Source organism: Triplophysa dalaica, chromosome 3 (genome assembly GCF_015846415.1).
Source record: "Triplophysa dalaica isolate WHDGS20190420 chromosome 3, ASM1584641v1, whole genome shotgun sequence".
Classification (NCBI taxonomy): Eukaryota; Metazoa; Chordata; class Actinopteri; order Cypriniformes; family Nemacheilidae; genus Triplophysa; species Triplophysa dalaica.
Window position 1 is genome coordinate 2,627,524 of NC_079544.1, and position 22,773 is coordinate 2,650,296.

At 37.4% G+C, this 22,773-nt stretch overlaps 1 protein-coding gene and 1 pseudogene across 2 annotated transcripts; both read left to right on the forward strand.

The window, feature by feature from the left end:
- The first annotated feature begins 74 nt into the window (after positions 1 to 74).
- On the forward strand, positions 75 to 6,966 carry LOC130418013 (E3 SUMO-protein ligase ZBED1-like). Of its 2 annotated transcripts, XM_056743936.1 has the most exons (7): positions 75 to 224; positions 481 to 542; positions 996 to 1,106; positions 1,284 to 1,335; positions 3,976 to 4,180; positions 5,064 to 6,043; positions 6,201 to 6,966. In XM_056743936.1, exons 2-6 carry the CDS (start codon positions 517 to 519, stop codon positions 5,198 to 5,200), a joined length of 531 nt encoding a protein of 176 aa, XP_056599914.1. In that variant the 5' UTR covers positions 75 to 224; positions 481 to 516; the 3' UTR covers positions 5,201 to 6,043; positions 6,201 to 6,966. The 2 variants fall into 2 exon arrangements, with proteins under 2 accessions (XP_056599914.1, XP_056599913.1); XM_056743935.1 differs by having other exon boundaries at positions 3,976 to 6,043.
- A 1,009-nt stretch (positions 6,967 to 7,975) lies between these two features.
- LOC130415805 (NACHT, LRR and PYD domains-containing protein 3-like) lies at positions 7,976 to 15,455 on the forward strand (annotated as a pseudogene).
- Positions 15,456 to 22,773: the final 7,318 nt, after the last annotated feature.

Sequence of the window (22,773 nt, forward strand, 5' to 3'; positions counted from 1 at the left end):
CTCACTTGGTTCATTTGAAAAAAAACTTTTCTGATTTTTATTTTAATTCACAATAGTTGTAGAACATGATCAAATGTGTGATCACGTGTGTGTGATGTATCATATGTTTGGTGGCTCCTCCTCCTCCACGACAGCTGCTGGTGAAAGTGAAACTATTACAGCAGGAGCCATTTTACAGTAAAGCCTCGTTCAAGAAAATAAAAAATAAACAAGATAAAAACACAGTAAGTATAAATAGTCTAATGTTTATTCAGTAGATTCAATATTGTCTTGCTCTGAACATCACATTAAGTTTATTGGTTGAAGAACTGTCTTGGAGGTGTTGTGTTATTTTTGGAATATGGAAGTGTGTTTATAAACTCAAAACATTAAAAGTGACGTTTAAAGATCAAATGTGCAGCTCAATGTTGTTTACGGACTGGTTTGAGAGAAGTGTGTATTTCTGAGATGACACATAACACATCAGTATTGTGTTTACAGGTTTAACTCTCTATGTTCTGACACTGCGTGTTCATCATGAATCTCTCTAGAGAGACAAAAAGGTGAGATAATTAAAATATTTCAATAAACGTAAATTGTATATTATTATTGAAAAATGTTTGTCTATAGTGACGTGTTTGTACAGTTAATAGAGACATTTTGGTCTGACATATGTAAGAGTTTATATTTAATTACTTATTTCAGTTTAAAGTGTGTTTTATTAATTGTAGTTTTATAATAATAATACAAATTATATAACTTTTATACACATTTAAAAATATATTTTTATGAATTATATTAAAATATACTTTATCATTTGTATAAATAATTATTATTTGGTGAAATATCTTATTGATACAAGTGCTTTATTGAAAAGTGCATAACACTTTTACATATTAAGAGCATAAGCTATTGTTGTTGATTTTGTGTCCTATTGCTGAACATGGTTAATAGATGATGTTTATAACATACTGATGAACTAAACATGATGTAAACTCTGTTTAATGTTGTTTTAGTTTGACTCGTGGAGAATCTCCTAAACCCAGTTGTGTGTCTATGAAGAGTGACAGATCAATGGATATTCCACTTAACTTCAGTTCAGGAGACTGTGATGATACAGATGTGAGGTGAGAACAGTCTGATGGTTTAGACGAGTAAATCACTTCATCATCTTTATTCTCTGATCTGAGTCTGTGCTGTTGATGTTACTGCAGATATACACTGAACACTTTACTGACAGATACACACATAATCCATGTGTTCACTGTATATAAACAGATATTTCATTTATTGTTCAATTACAGTAACACAACAAATGGATCCTTCAAAGGGAAGCACATGGATTCTGTTTTCCAGGTGGGTGTCCGTGAGCGTTCGTGCGGCTGTAATTTGTGTTTTTATGATTCATTATCTGATACATTCATGTAGCAGGAGATGTGATATAATTAGGGGTGTAACGATACACTCCATTCACGATACAATACACATCTGGATATTTTGAACAAAATAAAAAAATTATATTTTTCAAATATTAACAAGTTCAGTAACTTTTTTTTGTTGCACATACAACTTCATAAAGTATTTTAACATTTTAAGGCTTAACTATAATTAGAATTAAGATTAGTTCCAATTTTGACAGTGAATTTTGATTTAGTGTTAGTTATCCTCATTTAACAAAGTTTAAGTCGAGGACTTAACTGTTTTGACATAATTTACTGCATCTTAGAATTAAATCAAAGCAGGTCATTGCCTCTATTTTTCAAAAAGTTCAGTAACTACTCGGGGACGGTTTCTGACTTCAAAGGGCCCCCCTCCCTCTATTTTTACGTTCTTTCCCTTAGCTGCGCATTCAGTTATTGAAAGTGAAAGTTAAAGGCGAGCTGTCTGATTTCTCTTAGCTGCTGTTGATGTTCAAATCACCAAAACAAACACACCCTTACCCCCTTCTTTATATATTACGACATCATCATATTTGTGTGTATGTAAACATTTTGCAATGTATGTAAAAGCACTGTGGATTATCTAAGAATGAATGCTAAATATTGATAAAGGCAGTTAGACCTTATCATCATTATTTAAATATAATTTGCACTGAAACAAAGAAACAGGACTAAATGATACACACAAAATTAAAGACAAGGGAAACCACGGGGCAAAGTAATCCAATAACCAAAGTAACATGCAATCGACAAGAACATAACATAAAACATGAGGCACTGTCATGGTCCTGCCACTAGACCAAGAAAGACGTGACATGATGAGGCAGAATCATGACAGTGTTCTTCCCTTCTCCAGGAGACTTCTCTATAACCGCATATGTGAGTAGGTTGCATCTTGACCACTCAACAAATAAAATGAAACATCGTAAAATATCCCCAGCACTCTACGATGTGCAGAGTACAATTTTTGCATTGCGAAATTGTCAGATTCAGTCTGAAGCGAGAATCGAACTCGGGTCTCTGGTGTGGCAAATTCCCTACTCCACCACTTTGCCACAGTAATGGCACGAAAGACAAGGAGGGAGAACCCAAATGCAGGCAGAGACAAAGGCGATGGTACGGGGTAAACCAGTGTATTTATTAAATATAACAAAAAAGAACAAAAAAGGCAAAACAAAACCCACAAGGGGGAAAACAAGACAGGATAAATAATAACTTTAACAAGGACACTGACTAACTAAAACTAAGAAAGCAAACACTTGAACAACACTAACATTAACTAAACTACACTTACAAGACAAGGAAACAGGAACTCGGGAGACAAGGAACTTGAAACAGTAAGACTTTCACAGGAACAGCATACAACTACAGGTACAATTTACAACGTACAATGAACCAGCACGGGAAAAAGAACACAAGGATGTTTTAAAGGGGAGCAAATCAAGAGGGAACAGGTGCAAGGGATAAACTAATTAACACAAACTAGGAAACAGGAGGTTAGGAACAATGACGCAGACTAGAGAAACAAAGGATCCTGTATGATTCCACCTCAAGACCAAGAATTACCTAACAAGAAGAGGTGGAATCATGACACGAAATATCGTTATTCAGAGATATAATACAGTGAAACTCGGTCCTAACTTTCTTTGAGTATAAAACTTGCACACCACATGCACATAAATCACAGACCTTGGACTTTAGTTTAGAGTCCTGTTTCCCATGAACTTACTGTGTGCTTAATACAGAAAATATAATAACTACTAACCCTGAACCTAAGCTTACACCATGCAGTTACCGTATATACTTAAACTTTCCTTGTGGTGAAATAAAGTGCAACCAAAAAATATTTCAACCTAGAGCAGAATGTTTCTAATAAGTATAAATATACTTGTTAGAAATGTAATTATTGCAAGTTGAGAAATGGATGCATAACAACTAATGTGTGACAACCGTTATATGTCATTCATTTGGAAAATGTTTTTTACAGTATTTTGTTTTAAAAATGTGTCTTTTCTAGGATTTCACTTTAATTGACAATCATTTATTTAACATTAATTTTTATTTACATTCAATATCATGTTCATTCACACAGTTTATTCAGAGATCCTCTATCTCAAATGATGATTTAAAATAATTTTACCCCAAAATATTTACCCCAAAACAAAGCTTATCTCTATGGGGCATTTCATGAGATTGTTTGACGGGCAGTCGTACTGCAGCTTTACACAGACTACTGATGATTACTGATGAGTAGAAAAAATCTAGTTTCAAACTGATTCACTGTAGTAATAAGTCACGATCATATTGATTTAAAATGGATCTCAGTGTGTTATCAATGCTGATATGTGTTTGATGCTTTGTGAATCATTTGAAGGCAATATATAAATTAAAGAAAATATTATAATATTTAGATTTTGTTTCTGTAGTTTTCACTTGTGGTAATAGTGATGAAATGTGTTATAGGATTAAAAAAACAGGGAAAACTAAAAATGAGCACAAAAACTTTTTTCGCTCTTATAAGATAACACAATCCTGTGTGTTTGAACAATGATTTCAGGAGGTTGAGCACAAACTCGTCTCTCTCATGAAGAAAGAGCTGAAAATCTTCAAGAGTCTACTGAGTCCAGATTACCCATCGTGCTCTGAGAGAGAAGAGGAGGATGATGAAGATCAGATCAGAGTCAGAGAGATGTTTCTGAAGATCACACTGAACGTCCTGAAGAAGATGAAGCAGACAGACCTCGCAAACAAACTACAGACCAGTAAGAGCTCTCAGTCATGTGACTATTACATCACTTTACCTTCAGACGAACAGACACAGTGTCTGTATTTACTGATGATTATTAGTGAAAATACATTTACAGTTAATAAATCAATAGAATAGAACCATGAAGCTTTTTGTGTTCATCTAATGTCATGATCATCAAAATGTTAAAATACTCTTGAGTCAAATATAATAACAGATTAGACAAAATATTAATTTGGTTTAAAAATAAGAAAATACACATGTTCATACATATAGGGCTGCAACAAACGATTATTTTGATAGTCGACTAATCTAACGATTATTAGATCGATTAATCGACTAATTGGCTAGTATTTCAATGACTAATCAGTACGTTTTTAATGATTATTCAGCTTTTGCAACTAGTTAAAACATTGAGTTATAGATAATTTACGTAATGAATAAAATCAATTCAGCTTTTGAAATTTGCTTTAATGAACTTGAACCAACTGGTTACTCTCTTTAAGTTTGCTGATTCTGTCCAACTCGAATCACACAAATACTCTCTAGAAACTTTTAAATACAAATAAAAATATATAAATCAGGTACATTAAAGGCATTTTTTTTTAAATGGAAACAAATCTCTTGACTAGGGCTGTCAAAATTAACGCGTTAACGCGAGATGATTAATTACTGTAATTAACGGCGATAATTTTTTTAACGCATTAACGCATTCCCGCCATGTTTTACCCACAATTCAAACCCCGCCGCGTTCATTCCTCGTCGCGTAAACATCGTACTGACACGAGCGAGATGGAGGTGTCCGAATAACCCGTCGGCCCGCTGGATGGACAGTTCGAATATAAAAAAAACAAAGATGGAACACTAAATAAACATGTTGTGGTTTGCTCACACTGCAGGAAGGACTTTTCGTTTCACCGAAGCAGCTCTAGCCTTAAGTACCATCTCAACGCCAAGCATTCATTTGTTGGGGCTTCCACTTCAGGTGTTAAGCCTGGCATGCGTCAGACCACCCTCACCGAACGCAGGGCATTAAGTAAGTCTACGTCTGAGAAGCTGACAGACACAATTGCCAGATGGATAGCCAAGGATTGTAGACCGATTACTATTGTCGAGGACAAGGGCCTCGCGGAAGTTTTAAAAGTGGCAACTTTAGACGCGTTCTACAAGCCACCGTCGAGAGGCACAGTGATGACTAAAATCAACGAACTATATGATGCCAAAAAGAAAACAAAGGAAGAGGATTTGGCTTCAGCGGAATATGTTGCTTTGACAGGAGACCACTGGACCTCCGTGAGTAACAACAATTATCTCGGCGTGACGGCGCATCACATCACTAAAAGCTGGAAACTTAAGTCGTTTGCTTTAACCGTGATGAAAACAGAAGAGCGTCACTTTGCAGAGGTGTATGCGCAACAGTTTCAAAACGTGGCAGACAAGTGGAATATTGAAGAAAAAAAATCACAACAATAGGGACGGACAGTGCACGCAATATGACTGCAGCGGCTAAACTGCTGCCGTATGAGCACATGCCCTGCATCGCTCACATGCTACAGAGATGTATCAACGTGAGCCTCTCCAACAGTGGATTTGCGAATGTGTTGGCCAAGTGTCACAAAATTGAGGGTCACTTCAGACACAGCGCAGCAAACACCATGGAGCTTCAAGCACAGCAAGCGACCCTGGGCCAGCAGCGGGAGCCACTGATCCAAGACGTGCCAACGCGATGGAATTCCACGGTGGAAATGATCAAGCGCCTGAACCGCAATCAAGCAGCACCAAAAGCAACGCTGGACCAACAACATCACAAACTGGTTATGCTGACGCCACCAGAATGGGACAAGCTGCAGAGACTGAGCACTCTCCTAGAGCCCTGCAGGTAAGGAATGCATGTACAATATGTGCAAATTGAAAAATTAAATTGAACTGATTAAGCTCAAATTTAATGTTTAACTGATTTGCCAGCATACCAAGTGGTGTTAAAATAACTTGTGTGTGTGTGTGTTTGTTTATTTGTGTGTGTTATTCTACTGCAGGTACGTAACTGAGATTCGGTGTGGAGAGGCCTATATCTCCTGCTCAGTGGTACTGCCTGCCCTCTGCCATCTGCGTCAAGTGATGAAGGTCTCTGAAGAAGACCCTGCATATGTGGTGAAATTTAAAACAATCTTCATGGAAGAACTAGCATTCCGCCAGGAAAGTACAAACAATGCATGGCTCAAGCTTGCAACAGCGCTGGATCCACGTTTCAAAGACTTGAAGAGTCTGCCCAAGAGTGAAAGGAAAGAGGTGTGGACCTCACTTGGAGGCATGCTTTATGAACAATCACCCAGAAGGTCTCTGCTGACTTCTCAAGATGGACCACCCAGGAAGAAATTTCACCTTCTACAAATGGGCTCAGATTCAGAGTCAGATGAAGAGGTGCAACCTGACAGAGACATACACGGGTACAGAGCAGAACCAAGCATAAGTATGGAGGACTGCCCCATGCAGTGGTGGGCTGCTCATTCAGGAGCACATGACAAGCTGGCCCGCCTTGCCCGGAAATATCTAGCGACTCCTGCATCCACGGTTCCATGCGAACGACTCTTCTCAGTCGCAGGCCATATTGTTCAGAAGAAACGGTCCGCTTTACATTCAGAAAATGTTAACCAGTTAGTTTGCCTTAGCAACTGGCTAAAAGATGAATAAATAAAAGATAACAGGGCCACATGCAATTGTGTGAAAGTTTAGTTGTTTGTTCAAAAAGAAAAAGGTTCATTCACCTTTCCTGTTTTTGCTAAGAGCAATGGCTAAGTTGCCAACATTGTTTAGAACTTAAATTATATTTTGGATTTGTCATTAATAAAAAAGAAGAGACAAATGTAATATCTGCTTATTGTCATTTATCGTTCTGTTCTGAAACAGTACACAGAAAATGTAAAATTTTCAATCATATTTAGGATTGTGATTAATCAAAATTAATTCAAGAAATCTTCGGATTAATTAGATTAAAAAAATTGATCGTTTGACAGCCCTACTCTTGACAGAAGCATTAAGCAGCATTTATATGAAAACAGTTTTCAGTTTTACTCTATTCCCGTCAGCCTTTTAAAAAAAAAGTTGCCAGCCTACGACAGCGTTTTCTAACATTTTGACCAAACTTTGATGGCTCACACTACATTTTCTGTTAAGAATATATGGACAAACAATAAGTCCAATGAAAGAACACAGTCTCTGCTTTTAAACAAAGGAAACTGTATTCTTCAATCTTGATTTGATCTTTTTTTATCACTCCTTAGATGTGGGTAGGTTTCTTCAAATATGTATCACTTTGATTAAAAGATAATTTTGAGTCAATTCGTTTTTTTTTTGTCAAAGATTCCGCACAGATTACACTCAGAACAATCATTAAAACCGATAAGAGATAAACTTAGGTTCTAGGATTCTGTATTTTCCCGAAATGTGTGTAACAGCGCCACCTGCTGTACAACAGTATAACCACTGATTGCCGTTATAACTCGTTTGGGGGGAACCGTTTTTTTAAATGACGAGATAAATCATCAATGTCGGTGAAAGAGTTAATGAAATAGAGCAAGAAACAGAAGAAAATATTTTAAAATAAAGTCAAGATATTAGACTCCTATCACTTAACGTCCCTCTCTTATAAGGATTTTCCGCTCATGTAATACCTAATAGTGTTATAATAATCAAAACAGGCTTGACTTTTAAACTCGATCAAAGCTTTTTACTTTGCAAAACAAATAATAACATAACTGTAATTATTGTTGTTTTTATCATTACTGTTATTATTGCATTCTCTCATAAAAAGATTTACCGCTAAGCTAGTTAGTTAGCTCTAGATAGAGAACAGTCGCCTCTCTTCGGCTCATTCTCCGGGATGTTTCCTTTTAAATGCTCCAGCATGCAGGTTGTGCTGATGTGAAAGGAAAGTTCCGCCTTGCTTGCATTACACAACCGCATTTTGTCGTTTTCAATTTGGTAAATCTTTCCCACACTTTACTTGTTGGCATTCGTTTGTACTCCGACATAATTCTCGACTGCGTGTCCTTCTACTGCGATAGCATTCGGGAAGGCTGCATTACACTCTAGCGCCACAGTGCCGTATCGGTCAAGTTGTGATATTGCAGGCCCTTAAATTAAGTCACTTAATCAAACGACTACTCGACAACAAGAATATTTGTCGACAATTTTTTTATTGTCGACAACGACTAATCGTTTCAGCCCTACATACATAAGTATAATTTAGGATTTCCTCAATCATATACATATATTTATAACAGAATTTGCCCCTGTATACATGAAGAAACACAAATTCAGACTAAAAGAGCAATTCAGAGAATGAATGAAGGAATCTCAGCTCAAGGAAGCTCAACACTTGTGAATGAGATCTACACAGAGCTGTACATCACAGAGGGAGGGAGTGAAGACATCAATAATGAACATGAGGTGAGACAGATTGAGACAGCGTCCAGAAGATCAGAGACACAAGAAACACAAATCAAATGTAATGACATCTTTAAAGTCTCACCTGAACAAAACAAACCCATCAGAAGTGTGCTGACTAAAGGAGTCGCTGGAATTGGAAAAACAGTCTCTGTGCAGAAGTTCATTCTGGACTGGACTGAAGAAAAAGCAAATCAAGATCTTCACTTGATATTTCCACTTCCTTTCAGAGAACTGAATCTGATCAAACAGAAAAATATCAGTCTGATGGATCTTCTTCATCAGTTCTTCACAGATACAAAAGAACTGAGATCAACAGACTTTGATGATTATAAAGTTGTGTTTATCTTTGATGGTCTGGATGAGTGTCGTCTTCCTCTAGATTTCTCAAAGAATCCGAGTTTGTTTGATGTCAGAGAATCAGCGTCAGTGGATGTGCTGCTGACAAACCTCATCAAGGAGAATCTGCTTCCTTCTGCTCTGACCTGGATCACCTCTCGACCAGCAGCAGCCAATCAGATTCCTCCTGAGTGTGTTGATCTGATCACAGATGTACGAGGATTCAATGACCCTCAGAAGGACGAGTATTTCAGGAAGAGAATCAATGATGAGAGTCTGGCCAACAGAATCATCACACACATGAAATCATCCAGAAGTCTGTACATCATGTGTCACATCCCAGTCTTCTGCTGGATTTCAGCCACTGTTCTCCAGAGAATGTTGAGTGAAGCAGAGAGTCAAGCACAGATCCCCAAGACTCTCACTCAAATGTTCACACACTTCCTGATGTTTCAGATCAACCTGAAGAGTCAGAAGTATGATGGGAAATGTGACGTAGATCTTCAGCAGGCTAGAAAGAGTCTTGAGTCACTGGGAAAACTGGCTTTTCAACAGCTGGAGAAAGGGAACCTGATCTTCTATGAGGAGGATCTGAGAGAGTGTGAAATTGATGTCAGAGAAGCGTCAGTGTACTCAGGAGTTTGTACTCAGATCTTCAGAGAGGAGTTTGGACTGAACCTGGGGAAGGTGTTCAGCTTTGTGCATCTGAGCGTTCAGGAGTTTCTCGCTGCTTTATTTGTGTTTCTGTCATTTCTTTAGCAAACATCAGAAAACTTCAGCTGGTTCAAATCAAATATGAGTGATTTACTGAAGAGAGAAGTGGACAAGGCCTTACAGAGTGAGAACGGACACCTGGATCTTTATCTCAGATTTCTTCTGGGTCTTTCACTGGAGTCCAGTCAGACAATCTTACGAGATCTGATGACACAGACAGGAAGAAGCTCTGACAGTAAACAGGAAATTGTCGAGTACATTAAGATGAAGATCAGAGAGAATCTCTCTCCAGAGAAATCCATCAATCTATTTCACTGTCTGAATGAACTCAATGATCATTCTCTAGTACAGGAAGTACAAACATATGTGAACAGAGGAGATGAGTCTAGTCTTACTGGAGTCCATCTCTCTCCTGCTCAGTGGTCGGCTCTGGTGTTTGTGTTACTGAACTCAGAAGAGAAGCTGGATGAGTTTAATCTGAGGAAATATGATCCATCAGATGAATGTCTTCTGAGGCTTCTGCCAGTGATCAAAGCATCCAGAGCAGCTGAGTGAGTCATTTAACTGCATTTCACCTGAACATTTCACAGTCAAATTACTGTAACAGTGATCAGTTTATGTTATGTACATGATCAGAGACATCATTTAAAATATGAAGGAATTATTCACGTCATCTACAGAGTGAGAGCTGCTCTCTTGTGCTCTGGCTTTTTTTCTGAAAATCATGTTTTGTATTTATTTGCTTCTATTATTTATTTATAATTGTCTGTCAGGGTTCAGTTCTTGCAGTAATTCTCTATCAGGTGCAGATGTTTCTTCAGATCTTGTACAAACAATATCTCTTGATGTGTTTATATCTTGACTGTTGTGTTGTTATTTCTCTTTCAGTCTGAGTCGACTGCTATCTGACAGAGAAAAGTTGTTCATCACTGGCGTCAGTTCTCAGATCAAACTCCTCAAGTCTGACAGAACTGAACCTGAGTCACAATAAACTGAAGGATTCAGGAGTGAAGCTGCTCTCTGATGGACTGAAGAATACAAACTGTAAACTGAAGAAACTAAAGTAAGAAAATCATTGAAACAATAATGTTAAATGTTTATGTTTGTTTTGTGTAAATGGATGAAAAGTTTATGTGAATCTTCTGATTATTCTGATCATTTTACAATAAGAAATAACTGTGAGACACTTTAACCAAACTCACATCTGATGTAAATACAGAATTAACCATAAGACTACCATATTTTATTATCGCCTGTTAAAATGCATGTTAAAAAAAATAACAATCCTCTATATTATTGTTAAAATGATCTTGAGTTCTCAATTTATTTTTTCTCTCTTCAGTCTGTATAACTGCAGTATTGGATATGAAGGTTGTGTTGCTCTGACTTCAGCTCTGAGATCAAACCCCTCACATCTGACACGACTGGATCTGAGATATAATAATCCAGAAGATTCAGGAGTGAAGCTGCTCTCTGATCTACTGAAGGATCCACACTGTCAACTACAGACACTACTGTGAGTTACTGATTCAATTATAATTTTGTTAAAAAACTATTAATAATCACAAGTGACTCAAGAATTGTTGCCGTGTATGTTTTGCTGTTTCAGTCTTGTTCTTGTCTAAATTTCATGTAGTTACTTTATATTATGTTTTCCCTTTCTTCCATGTTTATTCTCATGTCTTGGTCACAATTAATAAATCTAATTGAATTATGCAGAAAGTTGCTCTCCATTTACATGAAATTAAACATGTAAATGAGTGCCGTTTATAATTTGGTTAAAAATGACTGGTCAAATATATGTACTATTATGTTAACATTTTATTGACATAAAATGTGTTAAACACGTTCATCTCGAATGAAAACAATTTCGTTCAGAATCAGCTACTTAGGTCGACTGACTCGATTTCCTTCTCATTCATTCCCGTAGCGTACAGTGCATTACTCTGTTGAAGCCCAGCATCCATTGACTTCAATGGGGCTGCTTTAAACAGTTTTTTTCAGTGCTTAGAAACAAGACGGTCATTGGATAATGCTGCGATTATGTCCCGCCCAGGGACGCTCAGCGTTTCTGGGATGAATGGAGGAGTGGGCTGGCCCGGACTCCGAGCGTCTGCGTGATGATTGGAGGGTCTGTCATCTCTTATTAATCCACTTTTATGTCATAAAACACTCTTTTTATGGGGTCGACAGCTTATAAAATCGTATTTCTTGGGGTTTTTTTAGCTTGTTTGCTAGACACATTGTCACATTTCAGCTTTTAGACATTATTTTTTTTGTTATAAATCATAAATGACAAGGAGGCGGCAGCTTCTCACAATGCAAAGAGACGGATGGTGTGGGCGTGGTCTTCAGATTATAACGCGTATCACTCTGTGTCTCCATTTCCAACTCGGTCCCATCGCGGATTTTGCACGTGTAGTGGAAAGACAAACTGCTGCAACCTTCATTGTATATTTCACACAATTTCACACCAAACATCTCCTGTTTAAAGCGGCTCTAGTCCTATACCCGTAACACAATGGGCCAAGGCCGTCTAAGCAGCCTAGCTCTGCTGGCGATTGAGAGGACACTGGTCAAGTCACTGGAAAAGACGCCTACTTGGTACGACAGGGTTATTCATTTTCTTGAAAAGGAACGTAGGGCAGAATTTACATGTAATATGATTTAGGCCAAAAATGAGCTTCCCCTCTTTAAAAGATCAGCAGCCGCCACTGTTATAAACACAGACTATGCCACTGGAGAAGGTTTCACCCAGGAATTAGAAAGAACCTTTTTTAGCTTTTAAGCACACAGGTATGTTCTCTTAATAATTTAAGGTAGGCAGGAGGACGCAGGTATCATAGAAATACAAAAGTTTTTATTAATTTTACATTAATAAATTGGAAATGCTTAAATACAGTCTCACTAATACAGAGCCACTCTTTTTACTGGCAGCTTACCGCAAATACCGTCCGGAATAGAAAACAAATACAAGAAAAGCATATAAACAAAATCAACAAACAAATTCACCAACCGACAGGGCTGAGGGGACCCACGAGGCTGATCACTATGACTAGGTTTCTAAAAAGCACACTTCCACACACAGTGAACTTAAATCACACACTCCAACACTTCACCATAAGAGATCTTTCACCCGTGGGTCCTCAGCTCCTGAAGGAAGATCAGAAACAAAATAAATATCTCTTAGTGAACAATAAATAAGGATCATTTACACGAGGTCGCTTAAATCATAAATCAATAAAGAGTGGAAAAGGCACTATAATAAACAAACAAAACAGGTAATGAAAAAAACAAAAAAGAGAAAGCGAGAGAGCTAGCTCAAGTGGATCGCGAGGAGAACAGGACTCGAGGTGAACGACAGTGTAATATTCACGCCTTCTCCAACAGATTTTAATACTCCTCTGCTCAGAGATAAAACCACACAGAAAACAGCGAGTCACAGAATCTGGACAATGACAGCAGTAATTCCTCCACATAAGTGTGAGCAATAGTTCCTTTAAATAAACAACATGTAATAATGTTCTTGTAGTATACAGCAGAAATAGTGACTGAGCTACACCATTAATCATCCGGACTAAAGAGCGGGGAAGGGCACGGCGATACCAAACGCGGTCATGAGGAAGAGGATGAGAGAAAGGACCCTGTAGCAAATAGGAACAAAACAGGGTTACTACTAATTACATAAACCCGCTAGAATTTCCCACAGATGATCATATGCTAGACTTACCACACAAGGGTATACGTGTACTTCTTATGAGGTCACGAGTCCAGATAAACAACATCCAAACACCTCGCTGCTATGCTAGAGTATAAGAAACTGTACGTTACTCAACACGCTGCCAACCGTTAAGATAAACCAGCGCTAGGCTTTTGTTTGCAACAAACAGCACACTTAACTGAAGGGAAGGCCGTCATTAGGTCTATTTAGTAAAGAAACCGACGGAGAACTCTGAGATACACAGACAGGCTGGGGTGTAATACACAAATCATTAGTGCCACGACAAGTTGTACTTAAACACAGTTTAGCAAACTGAATACATGCTAACAGCAATGTAAGATTAATACTTATTTGTCCCCTAAATCTGAGTTTGATTAAGTTGAAGAGTCGAGTCGATTGAACCTTCAGAGTTTCTGGATCTAGGAGACCAAGAATGGCACAGACACAGAGTGCAGTTCAATCAGAGTCCCAAGTTTATTGAAAATAGTTCCCATATTTGTATTCAGAAAAGAGGAAGTAAATATGTCATTGAAACTATTAATATTATTCACGTGGGTTAGATCTTTGTTCTTAGAGCTCCTGATAAGTTCATTAGTATTCATGTTGGTTAGTTCCTTGTTCTTCGGACTTAGTATTTTTAGCAAAAGGCAGCACGAAGTTCTGAACATTCTGTTAACTTGGTCAGCGCTTGAACTCAAGTAAGGTTAGACATAATTCAAGAACAATATTCATTGAAATACATTTCTCACAATATGATTTGTGAACAATAATCATTGCAATACATTTCACAAAATGTGTGTGGGACACAGGCAAAACCCAAATTCTCACAAGCACATACCTGTAACCAGACTCAAACAAACATCATCTGGGAGAGTGCGGACGTGACGCACATCAGGCTACAGCAAACCAGCTCTTAAAAAGCGGGCACTGAATGCTAATTGTTGGTAACGAGTGTCAGTTATCAATTACAAAGTTCACCCTGTTACTATCACATACTCTTCTTGTGTTTCTGGACACACACACATCATGTTTTGCTCAAGTTCACTGTCACTCATAGAAGTTGTCAAGCTTTCATTGAAAGTGAATGAGATCAACATGATTTTTAATGTTTGTGTCTTTCTCTTGGAACATTGTTATATGTATTACATTTGTGATACTGTGAGATTTAAAGTCTCACATGAACCTTACTGCTTCATACAATATCCTGAAAAATAGAAATGAGATTAGAAGTGATCATTAAAGATTGATCTGTTAATACTTTATCTGTTATCTTTGTGTCAAGTGCAGCATTATTAAAATCTGAACGATCAATCATGCAGAAAAAAGTCATAAGTATATTACTAACATTTTAACTGTAGTGATGTTATTTCTCTCTCAGTCTGAGTGTCTGTAATCTGACAGAGAAAAGTTGTTCATCACTGGCGTCAGTTCTCAGATCAAACTCCTCAAGTCTGACAGAACTGAACCTGAGTCACAATAAACTGAAGGATTCCGGAGTGAAGCTGCTCTCTGATGGACTGAAGAATACAAACTGTAAACTGAAGACACTAAAGTAAGAAAATCATTGAACCAATAATGTTAAACACGTATGTTTGTATTTTGTAAATCAGTCAGTCAATGACTCAAACAGATTCAAACAGCATTATCATGATGAGATCATTTTAAAGATTTTAATATTTATATTTAAAGGATGTTATTATTGTAAAATGACAGTGATTTAGAGCCATTTAATTTATTATACCTTTAAAAAACTACATAATTTGACAAATACATTTAAATATTATATTAAAAATGTTATTCCTATTTATTGTCTAGATGTTATTGACATCATTGAAATATGTTTATTTATTTGTATTTATTTATATTTATTATATTATTTTTCTCTCTCTTCAGTCTGTATGACTGCAGTATTGGATCTGAAGGTTGTGTTGCTCTGACTTCAGCTCTGAGATCAAACCCCTCACATCTGACACAACTGGATCTGAGATATAATAATCCAGAAGATTCAGGAGTGAAGCTGCTCTCTGATCTACTGAAGGATCCACACTGTCAACTACAGACACTACTGTGAGTTACTGATCAAACCATTTTTTTTTAACATTTCCCACAGTATAAAATGTTGAGATATCTTTAATATTAAACTCAACAAAGTGTTAGACAAACTTTTAAGTTTACTGTATTTTTGGACAAGATTGTTGCATAACACATAAACACACACGCACACACACACACACCTTTTTAATATAATCCAACTTTTACATTAAATTCAAGAGCTGCATGTCTATTTTTACACAAATAAGTCCACACAACCTTACTTTCTTCTGCAAAACACCAAAAATCATTGGTAGTCATATACTTCTATTGTATGGATACAAAACCAATGACAAGACAATGGGAACCAACGTTTTTAGGTTACCTACATTCTTCAAAATATCTTCTTCTGTGTTGTGCAGAACAATGTCATACAGGTTTGGAATGACACAAGGTGTAAATCATGAAAGAATTTTCATTTATGAGTGATCAGTTGTTATAAATCTGTATACATTTACTTGTTGTGCTGAACACAAATACACACGAGAGTTTGTAACTAATCTTTTTTGGGTCACGATTGAGTCCCATAGTAGTCTTTTTCATTTTTGGGTGAAATATTCCTTTAAGAATCCTAAAAAATAATTTATGTGGAAAATTTTGAGGACTCATTTTATTCAGTTTAAAAAAAATCCTATTTAAAAATCGTTTAAATTGTTTTTATTACCTTTGTTTGGAGAAAATTTTATGTAGAGTTTTTACAGTGGAATCGCTTTTGTGTTTAAGTGACTGTCATGTTTTGTACTCACACTTGTGTTAATGTTGGTGTGGTAGCTTTTCTTGTATTGTGTTCTCTCTTGGATTGATTTAATATCATTCTGAAATGATGTTGATAATGACTGAGATGAGTGTATATTAATATCATATCTGATGTTTCTCCTCAATGTTTTACAGTATTGAGCCTCAAAGGAAACAATCACATGCAGAGTGAAAGGATTCACTTCACTCAGTAAAGATCATCTGTGCCTTTTTCTCTTTGAAGACTGTGACATCAACGGTGACAGATGTGAAGCCCTTAAAGTGTAGAGTTATGTTTATTGTAAATGTAGTATTATTATTGAAATTTGTAAGACATTCTGATCTCATATTCTGTATCATCCTGTAGTCTCTGAGCTACCTAGATTGGCTTTAAATTAATTTAATGAAGAATTAACTTTATAAAATAAAACACTCACAATAAACGGACAAATTGATGCTCAAATGATTGTTGATTGTCAATGGTGATGAATATTGATGTATTTCACACCTGGAGAGATAAAGACCAAACACATAATGGATATTAAGGTGTAATGTTCTGAATCAACTAGAACAAAGAATGTGATGAGACTGAAATAATATGTTTAATGTTAGATTATTTTTCAAATAGTTCAGACTTTGATCAACAGGAGCACACAGTTACACATCATATGTCTGACATGTGTCCTGTCTTTATCATCCACTGATTTACAAAGAACAGAGATTCAGTGATGCAGCAACTTCTACAAGAAAACTGTAAATAATTGTAAGCATATATTGTGCAAAGTATTAATTTATAATATAAATAAATGTGCATGCTAACAATGCCCATGTGTAACAAAAACAACACTTTATTGGTGGTGTGGCATGATCTCCACTGAGTCCAGTCGCTCTTCACAATGAAATCGTTTATCATCAGATTCTAAATCTTTTAATAAAATGAAAGTAAACTTTTTGTCTTTGTATAGAATCATCTGAAGGTCTGCCGCCCAAGTGCAGTATAACATCACCCAAACGTGCAGTAATATCAACATATTTGACAAGGAATCTTGCGGTTGTTTTCGGTAATGAGGCATTAAATTCAGGTTGACTTGAGTGACTGCATGAAACAAACAGAATGAATTGTTTTCCAGAACATGATTGTCTCACTTCGCAGAAGATGAGTGTACAGCTATTGAAATGTTAATGTATTGGCATTGGTGTTCAGTTATTGAATCGGGTCGAAATACGGCGATTTTGCGAGCTTGACTATCATATGTTTACAGATGTCAGCGTCTGAACACTCGTGTCCCATTAGCAGCGAACAAACGTGCCGGCAGCAATTGCAAAGGAATGAACGAGGTGACGAGCACAAACCTAAACAAGCGGTTATACGGAATCACTCTTTAGTTGTTTAGTTCTCATTTATGAGTAATTTATCGAAAGCAAAAACAACCGTGTAAAGCAAACAAGATGCTGTGTTTGTGTGTCCAATGAGCAACAATGTTGCGACACGTCAGAGGTGGCTTGACTACTCATAGTCTGTGAGGACGATTGATGTGATTGTTTATCGAAAGCCAGCTGAGTAAATTATCTGCTCGTGCTCGTACAGAACCTTGTTCATAAAACATCATCTTTGTGGCACAACCTTTAGATGCAATTACTGTAAGCAAACTTTTTCTTTAGCTCTCAATGAGACTTCTGCATGTGTTAACAGGTAGTTTGGCAACTCTTCCTGAGCAAACTGCTCCAGCTGTCTCAGGTTTGATGGGTTCTTTCTCCAGACTGCAGGTTTCTGCTCTTTCCACAGATGTTTGATAGGATTCAGATCAGGACTCACAGAAGGCCACTTCAGAATAGTCCAATGTTTTGTTCTTATCCATTCTTAGGTGATTTTAGCTGTGTGTTTTTGGGTCATTATCCTGTTGGAGGACCCATGACCTGCGACTGAGACAGAGATTTCTGACACTGGGCAGTAAGTTTGGCTCCAGAATGCCTTGATAGTCTTCAGATGTCATTGTGCCCTGCACAGACTCAAGGCCAGATGCAGCAAAGCAGCCCTAAAACAAAACCTTTTTCATCTGTGAACGTAGAGCTGATGTGACGTGCCAAAAAGCTCCAGTTTGGACTCATCTGTCCAAAGGACATTCTCACAGAAGGATTGTGGCTTGTCAATACGAATTTGAGCGTTTTTACGTTTTTCTTTAAAAAGTGGAGTCCTCATTGGTCTTCCTCCATGGAGCCAACTTGCTCAAAAAGTGACCGATGGTACCAGCAGAAACTGATGTACCGTCACCTTGGAGTTCATCTTGTATCTGTTTGGCAGTTATCGTTGTTTCTTTTTCTACCATCCGCACTATCCTTCTGTTGCATCTGGGGTCAATTTTTCACTTCCATGGACCTTAAACTTCTTAATAATATTTTCAACTGTTGTCACAGGAACATCAAGCTGCTTAGAGATGCTCTTTTAGCCTTTACATTTACCCGGTTCTTCTATTATTTTCTTTCTGAGCTTTTCAGACAACTCTATCCTTTGCTTTATCTGGTCCATGTTCAGTGTGGTGCACACAATGATGCCAAACAGCACAGTGACTTCGTTTTTCTGTTTAAATAGACTGAATGACTGATTACAAGACTGGAAACGCCTGATACTAATTAAAGAAACAAAATGACACAGAATGACCACCACCATTAAGCTAATTCAGCACTGAAAAGTCTCCTCTTGATAGCGCTGGGAAACCCTTTACCCTCCTGGGAATCCACTACGGCTGGGAACCCTCATCCTGTAATTTCCAGGGGTTTTCCATGTCCGGTTGGATGTGGTCTCCATAGTGTTTCTTCTTCTAGGTGAGGGAGAACTTCTCCTAGATTTATTCATGCAAGGTGTCCAAATATTATTTAAGAGAGCCACCATCTATAGCCTTTTGTGGTGCATGCTCTATCCAGATGGGCAGAAAGACACCTTACTCTTTAAGTTGAAAGGTTGCATCAGTACTGAGCGCTCATGACAAGACACATCATAGTTTGCCCGTGTTTGCGCTGCTGTATAGAAAAGTTTAGCATGTGGTGTGTAGTTTGGTCTTTGAGTGACAGAAAGGGAATGTCTCATGTGTTACATATGAAACCTCTGTTCCCAGAGGAAACTAGACATTGGGTCTCATTCACTAATAATTGTGTAGATTATTCGTAGGCCTATCTACCCACATTTGAACTTTTCATGAAACGATCCGCCTAATTCACAACACGTGCAGACGCACATGAATTGATTATTAACCTCCTCCTAATGTTAGTGAATTTGGAGAATTATGAATGAGCAGCCATGTGCACGAGTTTAGTCTTTTGAATAAAACACGCCCATGGTGTCATTTAAGTGAAAGCTACTAGAAAGATTTTAAATATTATTAAGACCGGCCAAAGTGTGATTTTTGCATATGTGTGCTTTCAGTTTTTCCTATATTTTTCTTCTGAAATTTAGAATAAATTTTGGTACGAAAGTTTTAGTGAATCATCATTTGTTCGTGAAAATGTTCGTAAGCAGATATCAAGCACAAATTTCTGTGTACTCATTCTTAGCGAATGAGACGCACGGTTTTCCTCCTGTCACAGTGCATAAAATACATTTTACATGTAATGAAATCATTCAGATTTTAGTCATAGTTGTGAAAAGTTTAGTTTTTACTGTGATTTCAATTGTTTTAATTGAAAAACATATTTAGTTAAAAAAATATGGAAGAACTGTTTAAATCTCTGTTAACCCTGTGTAAAGGGTGAAGTGTATTGCCTCTAATCTGGGGGGGCTGCTATAGAATTCAGAAGTTTGACATACAGTTGAAAGAAAAAGGTATGTGAACCCTTTGGGCTTACTTGGATTTCTTCATAAATTGGTCATAAAATGTGTTCTGATCTTCATCTAAGTCACAACAATAGAGAAATACAGTCTGCTTAAACTTATACCGCACAAACATTATGCGTGTTTTTATTGAACACAACATGTAAACATTCATAGTGCAGGGTGGAAAAAGTATGTGAAACCATAGGCTAATGACTTCTCCAAGAGCTTATTGGAGCCAGGAGTCAGCCAACCTGGGGTCCAATCAATGTGATGAGATTGGATGTGTTTTTTTTTTTTTTTTTGGACGTGTTGATTAAAGCTGGCCTGTCCAATAAACAACACACACCAGTTTTGAGTTTGCTGTTCTGAAGAAGCGTTGTCTGATGTGAACCATGCCTCGCACAAGAGAGCTCTCAGAGACCACAATCAAGAATTGTTGACTTACACAAAGCTGGAAAGGGCTACAAAAGTATATCTAAAAGCCTTGATGTCCATGTGTCCACGGTAAGACAGATTGTCTACAAATGGAGAAAGTTCAGCACTCTTGCTACACTCCCTAGGCGTGGTCGTCCTGTAAAGATGACTGCAAGAGCACAGCGCAGAATGCTCAATGAGGTGAAGAAGAATCCTAGAGTGTCAGCTAAACACTTACAGAAATCTCTGGCACATGCTAACATTTTTGTTGACAAATCTACGATAAGGAAAACATTAAACAAGAATGACTTCATGAGAGGACACCACGGAGGAAGCCACTGCTGTCCAAAAAAAACATTGCAGCACGTTTGAAGTTTGCAAAAGAGCACCTGATGTTCCACAGCACTACTGGCAAAACATTCTGTGGACAGATGAAACCAAAATTGAGTTGTTTGGAAAGAACACACAATGCTATGTGTGGAGAACAAAAGGCACAGCACACCAACATCAAAACCTCATCCCAACTGTGAAATATGGTGGAGGGGGCATCATGGTTTGGGGCTGCTTTGCTGCCTCAGGCCCTGGACGGATTACTGTCATCGATGGAAAAAATGAATTCCAAAGTTTATCAAGACATTTTGCAGGAAATCTTAAGACCATCTGTCCGCCAACTGAAGCTTAACAGAGGATGGACGATGCAACAGGACAACGACCCAAAGCATAGACGTAAATCAACAACAGAATGGCTTCAACAGAAGAAAATACGCCTTCTGGAGTGGCCCAGTCAGAGTCCTGACCTCAACCTGATTGAGATGCTGTGGCATGACCTCAAGAGAGCGATTCACACCAGATATCCCAAGAATATTGCTGAACTGAAACACTTTTGTAAAGAGGAATGGTCCACAATTTCTCCTGACCGTTGTGCAGGTCTGATCTGCAACTATAGGAAACGTTTGGTTGAGGTTATTGCTACCAAAGGAGGGTCAACCAGTTATTAAAGCCAAAGGTTCACATACTTTTTCCACCCTGCACTATGAATGTTTACATGTTGTGTTCAATAAAAAAAATTCTGAAGAAATCCAAGTAAGCCCAAAGGGTTCACATACTTTTTCTTTCAACTGTAATTAATATTGCATATATAAACTTGTGTTTCTCTCTCCTTTTTCTTAAATGTGTGCTTTCACTGTTAGTGTGTGTGTGTGTGTGTGTCCGTATGTCGATGTGTGTTAATATGTGTGTATGTCTGTCTTCTGAGTTTTCACCTTTTTCTTGTTTTTACAGGTATATGACTTTTTGCTTAGAGTCAATATGTCTTATGTACAGCTGCTTTGTAACAATGGAAATTGTAAAAAGCGATATATAAATTAAGTTCAGTTAATGTTCTTGTTGACTCTTTGCTGGAAAGTGATGTTATCAGGATATTAATAACAATGTTTGCCATATTGATAGTGTACAATACAATTTTAGTAAAATCTTCTATAAGAATACTTCTACTTCTATAATCTGCTGTTATCAAATGTTTTACCTCAGTTGGTTCACTTTTATAGCACACTTCTGATAAGGATTTTATTTCATAATAGTTGATGAACTATAGAACGTGTGTGTGTGTGCGAGTTAGATTGAGTGTGTGTGATGAATCATATGCTGCGTCCAAATACCGCCAATGTTTACAAAAATGCCAAAGAGCTTAACGCACACTAAACCCACACTAGACTGAATAACGCTTCGGAGCGGTGATTATAGCCGTATCCCATCATGCAGTATGTTCTGGATATGAATCATGAGACTTTTTGCTCGGGTCTCGCGAGATGTTGCGGAAACCTTTCCAGTGTATGTAATACTATTTTTTTAAGGTTAGTTATGTATTAATTCTATGTTGAACTAACATGTGTTTTTCTTTTCATTTTTCTTTTTTTTTGGGAACAGTTGCTTTGATACAACACAAATCGGAATTGACTATATAATTAGATATTACATTTAATTTCGTAGTGAAACATGGTGTTACATATTTTATTGGTAAAAACTCCAGAGGTATGTATTTTGTAAACTTATTTTTATCTCCTAATTATAAAAAACACATGAATTAGCGTTATGTGTTTGCAATTGCTAAGTGTTTCCCAACGGTCAGAAATACTACATGCTAACTTGGGTTCTTCACGCTCACTAGAACACTAGAGCAAAAACAGGAAATATGTCATGAAAGAAGTCGAGTGGTCAAGAGCAAAGACCGCAAGTGGGGGGGGGGTATTTGGACACAGCCATATGTTCCCAGGGAACGGAAGTTACCTCCGCAACTGAGACGTTTGATGGCTCCTCCTCCTCCACAGGTATGTAACTGCAG